The sequence below is a fragment of the Ylistrum balloti genome, unplaced genomic scaffold (genome assembly GCF_031769215.1).
Source record: "Ylistrum balloti isolate Yb309-2 unplaced genomic scaffold, AGI_CSIRO_Ybal_v1 Utg371040, whole genome shotgun sequence".
NCBI classification, from domain to species: domain Eukaryota; kingdom Metazoa; phylum Mollusca; class Bivalvia; order Pectinida; family Pectinidae; genus Ylistrum; species Ylistrum balloti.
This window is the reverse complement of record NW_026782576.1, coordinates 726,805-741,290: the sequence shown is the minus strand read 5'-3', so window position 1 is coordinate 741,290 and position 14,486 is coordinate 726,805. Positions and strand designations below refer to the sequence as shown.

The window sequence follows — 14,486 nt, the reverse complement described above, 5'->3', positions numbered from 1 at the left end:
GTTATTATAAACATATACACATCAGTCAAATACCGAAAGATAAATACTAAATGCAGTGATAAATACTAAATACTGTGATAAATACTAAATACAGTGATAAATACTAAATACTGTGATAGATACTAAATACAGTGATAAATACTAAATACTGTGATAGATACTAAATACTGTGATAAATACTAAATACTGTGATAGATACTAAATACAGTGATAAATACTAAATACTGTGATAAATACTAAATACAGTGATAAATACTAAATACTGTGATAAATACTAAATACTGTGATAAATACTAAATACAGTGATAAATACTAAATACTGTGATAAATACTAAATACTGTGATAAATACTAAATAAAGTGATAAATACTAAATACAGTGATAAATACTAAATACAGTGATAAATACTAAATACAGTGATAAATACTAAATACAGTGATAAATACTAAATACTGTGATAAATACTAAATACTGTGATAGATACTAAATACAGTGATAAATACTAAATACAGTGATAAATACTAAATACTGTGATATATACTAAATACAGTGATAAATACTAAATACTGTGATATATACTAAATACTGTGATATATACTAAATACAGTGATAAATACTAAATACAGTGATAAATACTAAATACAGTGATAAATACTAAATACAGTGATAAATACTAAATACTGTGATAAATACTAAATACTGTGATAAATACTAAATACAGTGATAAATACTAAATGCAGTGATAAATACTAAATACAGTGATAAATACTAAATACAGTGATAAATACTAAATGCAGTGATAAATACTAAATACAGTGATAAATACTAAATACAGTGATAAATACTAAATACTGTGATAAATACTAAATACAGTAATAAATACTAAATACAGTAATAAATACTAAATACAGTGATAAATACTAAATACTGTGATAAATACTAAATACAGTGATAAATACTAAATACTGTGATAAATACTAAATACTGTGATAGATACTAAATACAGTGATATATACTAAATACAGTGATAAATACTAACATTTTTAGTGGTAATTATATCAACCAGTGAACGGAACAAGAATCAGTCCGAAAGTCGATTTGCAGGAAGGCAGCAAAGGCAGATTGTCCATATATATATATTCACCCTCCTTTGTTAAATCCATACAGATTAGCAGACAAAAACTGACACAGCAATGTATGAACGGAATACTTTCCGAGTTTAAAAGGATGTCTGGTATCAGTGATCAATCTTTGAATCAACTCAAGAATGGAATTGCATCCAGCTCATGGCAACCATTTAGAAATGTTTGAATGTTTAGAGGAAAGTTCAGAAAGAAAATTAAAAAGGCGTTGTCTTTGGTTAGTGTATATTAAGTGTATACCATCATACTAACCAGTTACGCAATCGTTACATGTTTTGTATATATGTTCAAAATTCCTTTGTACTTTGTGAAGGTAATACATGAATAACAACAAAGATTTATATCGATTAGAATAGTATAATCTGTTACGTTAAATGGTTTTGGTAATTTCAAAGAAAATGACGGTGCGCAATATTTATACTCAAGCGATGTTTTTTTTATGTTGCATTTATCTGCAATCAGTATACTTAACAATTTTATTATTTTGATAAAACATTCTGAAAACGCTGTTAAAATCATTACAATCCTTATACTATTTCCTTTCATTGTTTACACAATTATTTCAGCAATGTACCTTCAAAGGTACAAGTATTTGACAAGAAACATATACGAGTATGTGGTCCGGAGGGGACATTTCAAGATGTCCGTTTGATTTAAACTTTTCTTTTTCGTTTGCGCCTTTGTTATGTATAAGGAATTGAGCGCAAGTTGTCTTACTTTTTCAAAGCCCTTTCCCAGTAACATAATACAACATCAATGTTCACAAGATGACAAATTGTTGTTTGTGAGGTACGGTAAACAATCAATTAGCTAACATTATGCATCGGATTTCCATGCATCAATCTGCTGTTATGAGACTTGCTTTACCAAATCGTTACACACACATTTAGCATAAGCTTCGATCGATATCATCAAACCATAGGCAGATATTCAAAATGAAAATATTTTGCATCGAAATCTGAACTTCATCGGAAATCCGATAACGAATCAGGGCTTTCTCAGAAAATCAGACCTGTGAGTCGACTGGGCCTGTGCATGTCTAATACTGAAGTATTCATTTATGTCAGGATGTTACATGTAACAACGAAGTAGATATAGACGGTCGGTCATCGACACTTTGAATTTACCGTGTGGCCCTGAATGAAAAAAAAACAATGCATGGTCTCTACCGTGTGGCCCTGAATGAAAAAAAAAACAACGTATGGTCTCTACCGTGTGGCCCTAAATGAAAAAAAAAAAAAAACAACGCATGGTCTCTACCGTGTGGCCCTGTATGACCAACATCTTAGACTTGTTTAATATTTTTTCATGACATTGTTAACAAGAACATCTGGTATATGATGTACATTCATGAGAGTTAACATATGTACATTTATATACATATATACGTCGTTAATAAAAACGGCCAATTTCAATTCATATTGAGTCTTTGTGGTTTATTTACAAGTCTAACTAGCTTGCCATGGTAGCTGTTCATAGTGGAATCATTTATAAACGCTATTATAAAGGATATATAAAATTGGTGTAGTGACCCTTTTTTCAAGAATATAAACCGAGATTTCATCATCACACATTCTTATATGTTTACAGCACTTCAACCGCAAACGAACTGGGAACATTATATGTTATTATTCGTGAATCAAACCCTAATCATTTGTTTACTTTGTAATTTCGTCAACAAATTTCTTTACTTTACCACCTAAATCAGATCATTAGTTCTCACTCTGTTAAGTACGTGAGAAAGGACCTGAAAGGAGGGGTACCGTATTATTCGTATGGAGCATGGACCCTTTTACAGTTTAGAGTTTGATAGAATTTGAATAGCGACTGCATGTTACCTTTCCAATTATTCTCAAAACTAAACATGGATATGAAAACATTTTCAGTTGTAAAAAACTTGCGGCCCTTATAACTCGAAATCCTGGATCCGACTCTGAGAGTATAATATATCTATATCTAGATTTTCGAGTTCCAATGTATTTCTAGATACATAACCAATATAGATTCGGAACTGATAATTGAATGGCATCTCTTCTTTCACATCCATGGATGAGAGACCGCTCTCCGTTATGCTCTTCTCGTTATACATATACATCTAATTGAAGGCTCACGTAATAAAAATTGAACTTGAAACTCTAAGAAATATTAATGTTCTTTAAACACTAGTATAAATGACCTATCCAGTAAATACACTTTCTCCTTATCCATCTCTACTATTCTACAAGTGAGTACCCCTTTCATCTTGATAATAACCCCATGTTTCGCTACCGAGCACATTCCGAAAGATTTTATCGTTAAATAGATATATACAACTGTACATAAATATAATTGTAGACAAATCATTAATTGATGAAGGATACAACAGGTCATGCCTAAATCAGGTTTTTGTTCGTCCAAAGGATACCAAAAATAGTTAATAAAATATGTGTTGGGTATTTCGTCTGATTATTGGATTGACACGTGTTCCACGTGACTCATATTAATCAATGGTAAATAAGGTTATGAAAAACATCATTACTTTCATCTATTCATTTTTTGTTGCATGTAGCTTTATAGGTTTACTTAAGAGCTGGCGTTGGGTAGTGCTAGATGGCATTGGGTATCTAGAATTAAGGCGTTACCATTGAGTAAATTGTCGCGCCGCAGTTTTACTTTCGTTTTCTGTGGTTTCAGAGAAAACGCATCAATAAGAGAAGTCGGTATGCTTACAACTTCTAGGTTGAACCGTTGTTACATAAAATAATTGTAAAATATACATGTACAATGCAGTTTGATCGCTACACGTCCACTCGATCGTTACATATACACCAAGCATTCTGATTGCTAGCTCATGATCACAATGGTCAGATCGAAGTAAATCATAGTAGCTCTAGATCTTCAGTAGACCCAGGCCTGGGGACGTTTTTTCGATGAACCGCCAATACAATGTTCCCGTGCTATGATAGTATATATGCATTCGTTTACATTGAATAACTCCTGTCGGTTGGAGCGAATACATGTAAGAAACGACACAATGTCATTCTTTTATCTAACTCACTTAGACGGTTTACATATATATCCTCACAATCACAGTAGGAGGGTCGTTTCCGTCGATCTATCCCTATTTATGGTAGGCGCTTATAAGAAGCGTATGCTGAAATTAACTGCGCAACATTAAACTGCAGACCACAACTTAACATGGGCGTCTCTGTTGTAACCCTACGTACCGTTGGTGTTGCCTTAGTGCTGTTGGTGTGTCTGGGTAAGTTTTGACGGCTGTGTAGTTTATTTCTGTTGTCCAGAGACAATTTCATTTCTGTTGTTCTGATCATGAGACAATGGTACACGAAGAACGTTCATTACACACATGCACAGACATTTCTACCTTTTGGGAGTCCTCCTCGGGACTCGCTAACATCGGGCGTTTGACAATGTCCATAGACGGACGAGCTGGACACTATCAAACGTCCGTCCGACAAGGGACATTGTTAAACATCCGATATAATTGAGTCCCAAAAGGAATCCCCAAAGGGATTAGCACAGATCTGTGGGCATCAGACATGTCAACAATATACGCTTCACTTCACATCAGGAATTATACTAGCACAGAAATACAAATTTTGGTTAGCTGCATACTCTAAGTACGCGTGTATAGGTTAATTGTTGCATGTCCGAATATTTAAGCAATGGATTTATATATATATTACAACCAAATCAATTTTCTAGCGTGTCGAGCTAACAAAGAAGTCTTTGTCACCCTGCCTCTTCATTGTTTCTTGTATAATTTACCCGTACTTGATTTATTAATTTCACTTCCCTGTTGTGACTTGAGATGTGAAGTAGTAAGCAGTAACACCATCTAGGGTCCATATAAAGAAATGCAGTTTACATGTATAATTACATGTATCACACTGAGGTTGAACAAGTACATCATATCTCTTACTGGTTTGTAACTGTTTAACAAGTTACGTATAATTTTGATACCACAGCCAGAATGATATTTAATCATGTTTTTGGGTATATTAGCTAGCCTATATGTCTGTGATATCATTGTTTTTTTTTCATGTGTAAACTCTACCATAGACATTTTCTATATTAAAGTCCTTTTACAATATATATGTGTCATATTTTTTTTCCACATCACACAAATACAAGAGTAGATTTTGGTACACGTACTTCAGTTCTAACCTATAATATTTAATCTGATTACTGCTTTCCTTTTTAATAAGTTAATTAAATTTGTGACGTTTAAGATTTTACTTTTCTGTACTAATTAGTGAATCAAAACTGATCAAAGTTGAATGATATAAGCTGATAATTTTGATAAAATGTCCCATGCCAAGTCATCCTGGCTATCTCATTGTTTAATTACACCGTTAAAATATTTTCTCAAATGTCATGTACATGTATCAATATATATTTAGCGTTCTTAAATACCACCAGACTTTAATTGACAAAGGCAAGGTGTCATTATAGAGCAAAAGTAAGTATAAATTGGACATTTTTTATTTATTTACAGTAAATTTGAAGTTTTCTTTCAAATGGAGAAAAAAGCAGTCATTCAAAAACAAAACCTTGGTTATAATTCTCTTGATGTCAAATTCAATATTTCTTCAATATGGAGAATTCTTGTCCATGACTTGTTTTTTTTATGCCTCTGGATTGAAATATTGAGGGCATATTGTTTTCTGTGCTGTTTGTTTGTCCATTGTCAACTTTAACCTTGCCTATAACTATTGCACCATAACATGTACAGCTTTTATCAATTCCGGCTTCTTCTAAAAAACACCTGGACCTATTTCAGTGAAATGCAGAAACCTGCCATGGCTAAAGGTGACCCAAAGTTTAAATCATATGGTCCCAGCTCCCCAGCGGCTTGGGGGCCAGGGCTAAAAAAGGTGAAATTTATTGAAATTTCAAAATACTTCTCAACACCATGTATTGTAGAATGAAATACTGTCCTTGGATAGAAGGATCTTAAATTAAGGTGCTTTACAAAAATTGTAAGTTTTAAGACTCCAGGGTCTCAAATTTCCCCCTTGAGAGGTGGTGAAGTTAAAAATACCATAGTTAGATAAGGAAAATTTCATTTCTAAGCACAATCGGTTTATTTTCTTAGGGGTATAGTTCAAAGTTGATAAGAGTTTTTAGTATAGGATCACAGTTTGATTATATATATATTGACACTGGCTGACCCCCCAGCCAGATAGTTACAGTAAAATAGGGTCAAATCAACTGAAATTTAAAAAATCTTCTTCTCAACCCCCAAAATATGGTAAATTCAAATACTCTTCATGGATAGAATGCTCTTAAAGTGCATGACCCCAGGATCTAATATATCTCCCCGTACAGGGGTTAAAGCTGACTATAGGTTTATATAGGAAAATTACATTTTTGAGTGTAACTTTGACATAGTTGAAACTGCCCCGGTATGGAATGACATGTTTTGCATATTTTACTTCTGCATTACATGTTCAGTGAATTTCCAGTTACTTTGTGAACAAGATTACTTGTGTAACGTGTTACATAATTATAAGAAAAGATGATAGCATTTTAACTCAGATAACCATTAAAGCCTATGGACTTCTTGTTTAGACATATTTTTTATTTTTACTGAAGTGAAAGCTTTTTTGTTGCGGTTCTTTTATCTGTTTGGTGGGTTTATCACCCCATCAACAGACAGGGTCATTTTGTGGCAGCTTTCCTTGTAGTAGTTGGTTGACTGCATGACTAAACAACATAAGGAAGGTCCATTACATGCTGTTCAGTGCAGTTAAGTTAAAATGTCTTATCTGAAGACACAACCATGGTCAGTTTCTTTGCTGCCTGAGAAACACAAACTGCCATGGGTAGGAGCATCAAACCATGTGCCTCGGATCTTCACTTGAGAATATCTCGGCAAGCAATATACCCTACAGAGTTAGTGAGGCCCCTTGAATTTGGCTCACAGAAATATGATCTTTGAGCCAAAACCTGGTTGAAAGGATTAATGAAAGAGTGAGTCTAGTTCATGTATAGAATTTTGATTGCAGTTGTACACAGTTGTACATTGTGATTATAAAGTGATTTTGGTTTGTTTCATGTTTTCACCTGTTGCCCTAGTTAGTGTTCCTTTGGGTATTTATACAGGTAAGATCCTTAGCTGAAACTTTATCATTATCACTGCAGCAGCTTCAGTCTCCAGTTCCCCACTTATAAATATATATTAAGATGAAAGAAATCGAGTTTCCATTTGATTTGGTAGCAGCATCCTTAAGATCATGTCTTACATTCAAGACAGATTTTTGTTCTGAAATTGAAATTGGTGTGTTGAAGGATATGAAGGATATTTTCATATATTCATTATATTCAAAACTGTTTGCCAGATTGATTTATTATCCACGTTGAGTTCCTTTAAAAAGTGAGTTTTTATTTAAACATTGTATTTAAGAGGCTTTGTTCTGTTTTTAGTTCGAATCGGAGAAAGTGGAGAGTGTTGTAGGGCTAGCTACAACATCATTAAAACACAGGCATCAAGTGACCAGAAATGGTGTGATGACTACTGTTGCTTCATGGTGTACAAGTATGACTGTTGTGACGACTACAATCAACGGGCACCTGAGGACATGAGGATGCCAATGTGTGTGGCCTGGTTCCAGGCGTATTGGTAAGCCATGTATATAAGCATCATTTCTCTGTATTTAGTTTTAAAATTATTTGAGTTAATATCGGAATTATTTAGCTCACAAATAACTGATGGGTGCCAATATAATGAAATATTTGGCATATTACTTTAAACCCAGCCTAAAATCGTACTATCAGCAGTGTGTAGAGGATCTTACATTTCCTCGTGTCATATGAATAAAATTTATGCAGGTCGACTTGGAAACTTCTATTTGCATTATACTAAAACTTGCTTGAATACCAATATCACTATTGCTAACATTCAGACTATATAGGATAATAGACTATATTGTTACAACAGGTATATTCCAGTATTGATTGTCCTGGCTGTTGTTGGTGGAATCATATGCTGTGTGTGCTGTGTGTGCTGTCGTAACAGAAGCAACGGAGCCATCATGGTACCACCTCCACAAAGCAGTAAGTATTTGATATCCATTGCATCTCCAACTTGTTATTATTTGTTATAACTTTATAACTATTACAAATTATCCATGGTATTGTCTGAAAACAGTAGCCATAACCTGTTGACATTTTGATATTGAAATTTAGTGAATCAGCAATATTCAAATTTGCCAGGTACCGAAATGTAGATAACTCGTAATGAATCATGATTGGGATATTCTTTGTAGTCACTTATTCCTTGGTGAAACCAATAATGATAGGGGTTGGCCCATAATTGTATCCTTCACCATATGCTGTATGTATTGTATAAGTACCTAGCAGGTAAATGTCCCATCGTAACCTTACCAATACTAAGGGTAAATATTAAACAGGTTCAGAAAATTCATTATTTTAGCCAAGGATGAAAGTTTCTCAGTTCAGTTAGTCCCAATACATGTATGTAATTGTCAGTGAATTATCATGCAGTAACTTTGAGACATAAATGAGCTTGTTTTTTATCATCCTAGGTATGCTGATTGTGACCCAGCAGCAGCCACAAGTAAATGACCAGTCCAGCAGTAATACAAACCAATACAATGTGGGCTATGACCAGTAAAGACGAGGAGCTCACAGCTCCAAATTTCCATCATCTACTGCAAAAGTTGTATTTTGGTTGTTCAAATTTTCAAAATTTGCCATAAGCTTGAAGCAAATTGGATATTCGCAACAAACTATGGTTGTCACCCTTACTTGCATTTGTTCCATTTTGGAAAAATAGAACTCAAAAAAATAACAGTAAGAACAGTACAAGCTCTGATATGATTTAAATCATAGTGTGGGGTGACCATCCTATTGAAAAGTGGTTTTTTATTTATAAATTCTCAAAATTAGAAGGTGTTTATATATATATTGAACATTTGATAATGAAAAGTTCTACAATACATAACTGAAAACGGGATAGGAAGTTCAGATCTGCAATATACAAGAATAATTTGAAGAGGATTCTGATGTTTTTAACCAGTTTAATATATGTTTGACGATATATCTCACTACAGCCATTTGATTTTTGTATATAAACACTAAGTTTCTATTGAGTACCTGCTTACTCTCATTTCATAGTTTAACAATGTAGTACATTTTATTGGGATTCAGGTTGTCGACTTCTTCATTCATTTCAGATCATTGTTAAACAAAGTATGTAATAAGTACAGTATACACTGCTTCCATTTTGTTTTTTGTTCACCAAAGATCAAAATGATTTAAATCTAAGATGTCACCATAATTTTAATATCCTCTATGTCCTATAACACCGAAAAAGATAAATCGATAATTTACTTCCACTAACACCTTGACTTGACACTGTGCGTCAAAAAAATGTCAATTACCAAAGTGATTAGACCTATTCCCAAACACACAATTAAAAAACCGCGATCAGGTGAAGAGAGTTGATATGAACTCTTACCAAACCTTGATCTGTCATCTTGAGTCAGGAGATCAGAATTGATATGAAATCTTACCAAACCCTGATTTCTCTTCCTGGGTCAGGAGATCAGAATTGATATGAAATCTTACCAAACCCTGATTTCTCTTCCTGGGTCAGGAGATCAGAGTTCATATGAAGTCTTTCCAAACCCTGATTTCTCTTCCTGGATCAGGAGATCAGAGTTCATACAAAGTCTTCTCTAACTCCCTTTGACATGGACATCATGGATCAAATGATAACTTTGATCTTGGCAATGTTGCATAATATGACGTTTTCCTTAACATGACTCGACACCCTGGGACTTAAGAATTCATGTAAACATGAAGTTGTCTTATGGAAGAATTCAGAAAAGATATCACTCATTTTCCTTGATTTCATATTGATAGATATCACCATGAAATTCAATGACATCTTGGATAAGACAACAGTTCAAGTTTTATTTTACATTACAAGAAAAATTGGGAAAAAAGACCAAGTACAGATTAATAATGTCGAGTAAGGGGCATGTTTATGTAATATGCGTCCTTGATGACTGTTTTGTTTCGTACTTATCAGAAACAGGATTCCACCTTTCTTGATCATGTTTAATTATTATTCATTAAATGACTAATCTGTTTATTTGATATGCTCTTAATCTCAAAGTCATAAGTGAAACAAGTTTTTTTAGATTTTCATCTTTGTTGGAAGATGATACTTGCATGTAGTTTGGTTAAGTGGTTAGGACTGTTAGTTTGGTAATTGTATTTAATGAATTAGTGCTATTTCTTCTAGTGTAGGAAGATATTAAGATTTATCTTTCATAGAACGTAGATTTTGTTTTCAATCAACAGATTTTGATTCGTAGAATTATTGACAAGTTTTCAATATATGGCTTTATGAGTATGTATCTATATGTGTAATTAGAGGTTAGAATGATTCTGTTGTTTGATGTTGATACTGTTTGTGAGCTAGTTGTAACCACCTCCTTTGGCAGCTTTGTAACATCCTTCAGAGTAAGGGAGGATTCATTGATAACTAGATCTGAAAACAAATATTTATACAGTAAACCATAGGCCTAGAGAAAAGATCCTTCTCTACGATCATAGTGTGACCTTACTCTACATTTGTGTGTAATTTATTCTTTATATGACTTGATTCACTTGTTACCACAAAAATAAGTATGGACATTATTTTCAATCCATGAATTGCAGAAAAGAGAAAAAGAAGAGAAAAGAACAAATACACAAGATGTTGGCTGTCCGACAGCCTTCATCTCCCTTGTTTATATGATCATTAAGTACTGTAATTATATTGTTTTGTGAACAATTATTTCTGCACCGCTTTTTTTTGTATATGTTGTTCATTGTAAGAAATAACAAAAAGGGTTGTTAAATTTTTTTCCAGCTATGTTTCATTTGTCATGTGTTACACCAAAGAAATTTAATTGAGAAAATGATGATAGTAATTCATTGATACAATATTACCATTAACTTTCAGATCCCATAATTAGCAAAACTAGAAATTTAGTAGACCATGCCACAAAATTGCCAATCTGTTGGAGTATAATTGAAACTAATCACTCAATGTTGTGCAGTGACATATTTTGAATGCAATATTTGTCTACATATCGTAAAAGGTCTTAACTTCAGTGTATACATTTTATCCCAATTAAGGTTCACAACAAACAACAACATGCTTAGCAACTTATTTTATGGAGTGGAGAAATGTCCGTAATTAAGATACAGGCCTCAAAAATCTACATTGACACACATTTGAGCTTTTGGGTTTGGTGGGCTGAAAGGAGTTGATAATATTTTCTGTTTCACATAGATTATACTATTAATCCCTTTCCTCTAATGTACGGAACGTTTACACTTCAATAAATATGTTCCTGGAGTCTCATTTTGATTTTAACACACTTTTTTAAAGATGTAGCATTTATGAATTGATTTTTTTTTTTTAGCACGCAAAGTGATTTTGCACATATTTTTTGATGTTTTGTTCACTTTGATTATGTATATTTACTAATAAAGTAGTGTTGACTAGTTCAGTCTTTGATTTTTTTTTTTTTTTACTCCTATTTTTTTTTTTTTTTTTTTATTTATTTCATGTTTCCTATGATTCAGCACTTATCTGAAAACTATATCTCTAATGGGATAGAAGCTATTCGTAAAAGACCAGTTATGATATCACTGAGGAAAGGTGTGCTACTTTTAGCTATATTAGTTACTAAATTGAAAAGGACAAGTATCATTACTCACTATAACTGGACAGATAAGTGACAAATCTGGAAACTAAATCATTCAGACATATGTGCATATGTATTGATTTAACAGAGCAAGTCAAAGACAGGAATACATTCATATGAATGACCACAACAGGAAAAAAGACAAACACACAAATCAAACGCTTATTGACTTATTTTCAACATGTCCTAACAAAGTACTTGATGACTAACTCTAGTATATCTGTCTCTTAGTTTCACATCCTGACCAATGCAACTTCCTAAAACAGGTGACAGTTTAATATTCGTCAATGTTTACCTGTGGTGTGAGATAGAAGTTGAGCGTGTCATCATCTTACTTTATGTTGTTATGGATAATTTTCAAATTGCCCTACGTCCGTCTGTCCGTCCATAAACAATTATTGCTGTTTCTTGAGAAGTACTGGGTGGCCCTTTCTCAAATTTCATATGTAGGTTCTCTTTGGTCTCTAGTTGTGCCTGTTTGTTTTTAAGACGTATCAGAATAACAAAAAGGTTGACATTTAGCCATCTTGTAATTTTTCAATGAAATTTGTTATCGCTAATTCTTGGAAATTACAGGATAGACTTCTCGCAGATTTCATACGCAGGTACCCCTTGATCTCTAATTGTGCCCATCTGATTTTGGGACTGATCAGAAAAACAAAATCGCCGACAGGCAGCTATCTTGGATTTTGACTTTGAAAGTTTGTTATCGCTATTTCTTGAGAAAAAAATTGCATAGATCTTTCTCAGATTTCATGTATATGTTCCTCTTGGTCCCTAGTTGTGTTGTTTGAGTTTGGGACTGATCAGAAAAACAAAATGGCCGACAATCAGTCATCTTGGATTTCACCTATTAAAGATTCTTATACCTCTTTCATAAAACATACTGAATGGATCTGTCAGATTTCATAAGTGTGTTCAAAGAGCAAATAAAGAACAAACAATGGTGGGCGCCAAGACCCCTCTGGGATCTGTAAATCGAATCCAAATTTAAAAAAATAACAGATAAACATTCCAACTAACTGATTGGGCCAATGATTTCCGTATTTCTTCCACACTTGTGGGATTACCAGAGCAACCGAAGCTGTATGATATGATTAATTAGTACACTGCAGATAAGGTGTAGGTGTACATGTATCTACACAGCAATAAGTAGGTGATGAGGAAGAGACATGGACACAATGCACAATTCAGTCATCTACAGTAAGTCCTAGAACATCAGATTATCAACATTATATCAAGGATTCAACAGGGCATTACACCAACCCGACCAAAATACACAAGAGAATGACACTGTCAGACGCTGGGAATACATATTTATATATATTAAAATCTCACTGGAATATTGACTAGCTAACAAAATATCAAATATTCACGAAAAATCTTAACAAAATACCCTTAAAGTATTACTAGAAAACAAAATATTATTTTGCGAAAATCGGATATCAAACTCATGTCACGAACTGAAATAACCAAGTCCGTGCTTGTGCCTACTAGTTACTAAGGAAAGATAACATATTTATCACAACCACATACCTCTGTATCGAAATCTCCATAAAAATTAAATTGGAAACATCTCTTGATAACAATGTTTTAACTAAATAGAAGATAATTAGGATTAATACATAAATATTTAATGGCAAATCACTTCGATTCTTTTCGGCTTGAGGATAGAAAAGTGCATTTGATCACAAGAAAGCTGTAGGTGCCCGTAAACTTCATTTTACTACAACGTTTAGTTAACTAATATCATGATATATACAGGTTACAAATATTTATTTCTATGCTGTTGAATGGGCTCACTTCATTTGGGTGTCATTTGAGACCGCACAACATCGGATTTGGCTTTAAAACCGAAAGGGATAAAAACAGTTATATTAGTTAGATAGAATATGGATGTAGCTATTTTAAAGTCTTTGAGTAATACTTCTAACGTTTGGCGAGTACAGTGACAATTGTTTTAGATAAATTTATGATATATAATTAGAATCATAATTTTAAAGATATTGCTTTATCAGACTTTTCAGGATACTTTGGTGTGACTTGTAGTTCTGTTGATGATTCCCTTGTTCTCACTCGGGAACATCACATTGCTTAACATGGCGGTTGTTGGCGTTAAAACAAAGGACGCTTACCCTTCCGAAACACCTTTTTGAAAATTTTGCCCTAGTTTCACTTAATTGAAGTTTGGATTATAATTATGTTCTCTTGTCGGTTTATTGCACACCAGATATATCTGTACTTTGCAGTTCTAGTTTAGCGTAAAAAAATTAAAAAAAAAAAAAAAACTATAAATGAGCCAAACGATAGCCCAAATGACAATAAAATATGAAAATTTTCTGTTTTCCAACAAATTACTGTGAAAATGCAGAAAAACAACTGATTATGATTCATCATCACGTTGTGTACGAGGAGTGTAGGTGTATTACACCTGTCAAGTGTAATAACATCGCACCCCCTGGTTACTGTCCGCTCTACATGCTCTCGTCCTTACTACGTATGTATACAGTACCTCCCCGCAGGGGGTCAGCAGGGCAGCACATCAAATAGAGCCATTGAGAAGAGGGATGGACGTAGACATAACCTCTCACCTTACATGCAACACACCCAG

At 33.4% G+C, this 14,486-nt stretch overlaps 1 protein-coding gene across 1 annotated transcript; it reads left to right on the top strand.

Moving 5' to 3' along the window:
• Positions 1-4,288: 4,288 nt before the first annotated feature.
• Positions 4,289-11,672, top strand: LOC132560225 (uncharacterized). Its single transcript, XM_060224885.1, has 4 exons — positions 4,289-4,383; positions 7,572-7,767; positions 8,086-8,201; positions 8,693-11,672. Exons 1-4 carry the CDS (start codon positions 4,320-4,322, stop codon positions 8,779-8,781), a joined length of 465 nt encoding a protein of 154 aa, XP_060080868.1. The 5' UTR covers positions 4,289-4,319; the 3' UTR covers positions 8,782-11,672.
• The last annotated feature ends 2,814 nt before the right edge of the window (positions 11,673-14,486 follow it).

Excerpts from the sequence above, each read along its gene's own strand:
- LOC132560225 (XM_060224885.1), top strand. The coding sequence starts at position 4,320 with ATGGGCGTCTCTGTTGTAACCCTACGTACCGTTGGTGTTGCCTTAGTG. Across the intron at positions 7,768-8,085 it reads GCCTGGTTCCAGGCGTATTG|GTATATTCCAGTATTGATTG; the intron begins GTAAGCCATGTA and ends TTGTTACAACAG. Across the intron at positions 8,202-8,692 it reads GGTACCACCTCCACAAAGCA|GTATGCTGATTGTGACCCAG; the intron begins GTAAGTATTTGA and ends TTATCATCCTAG.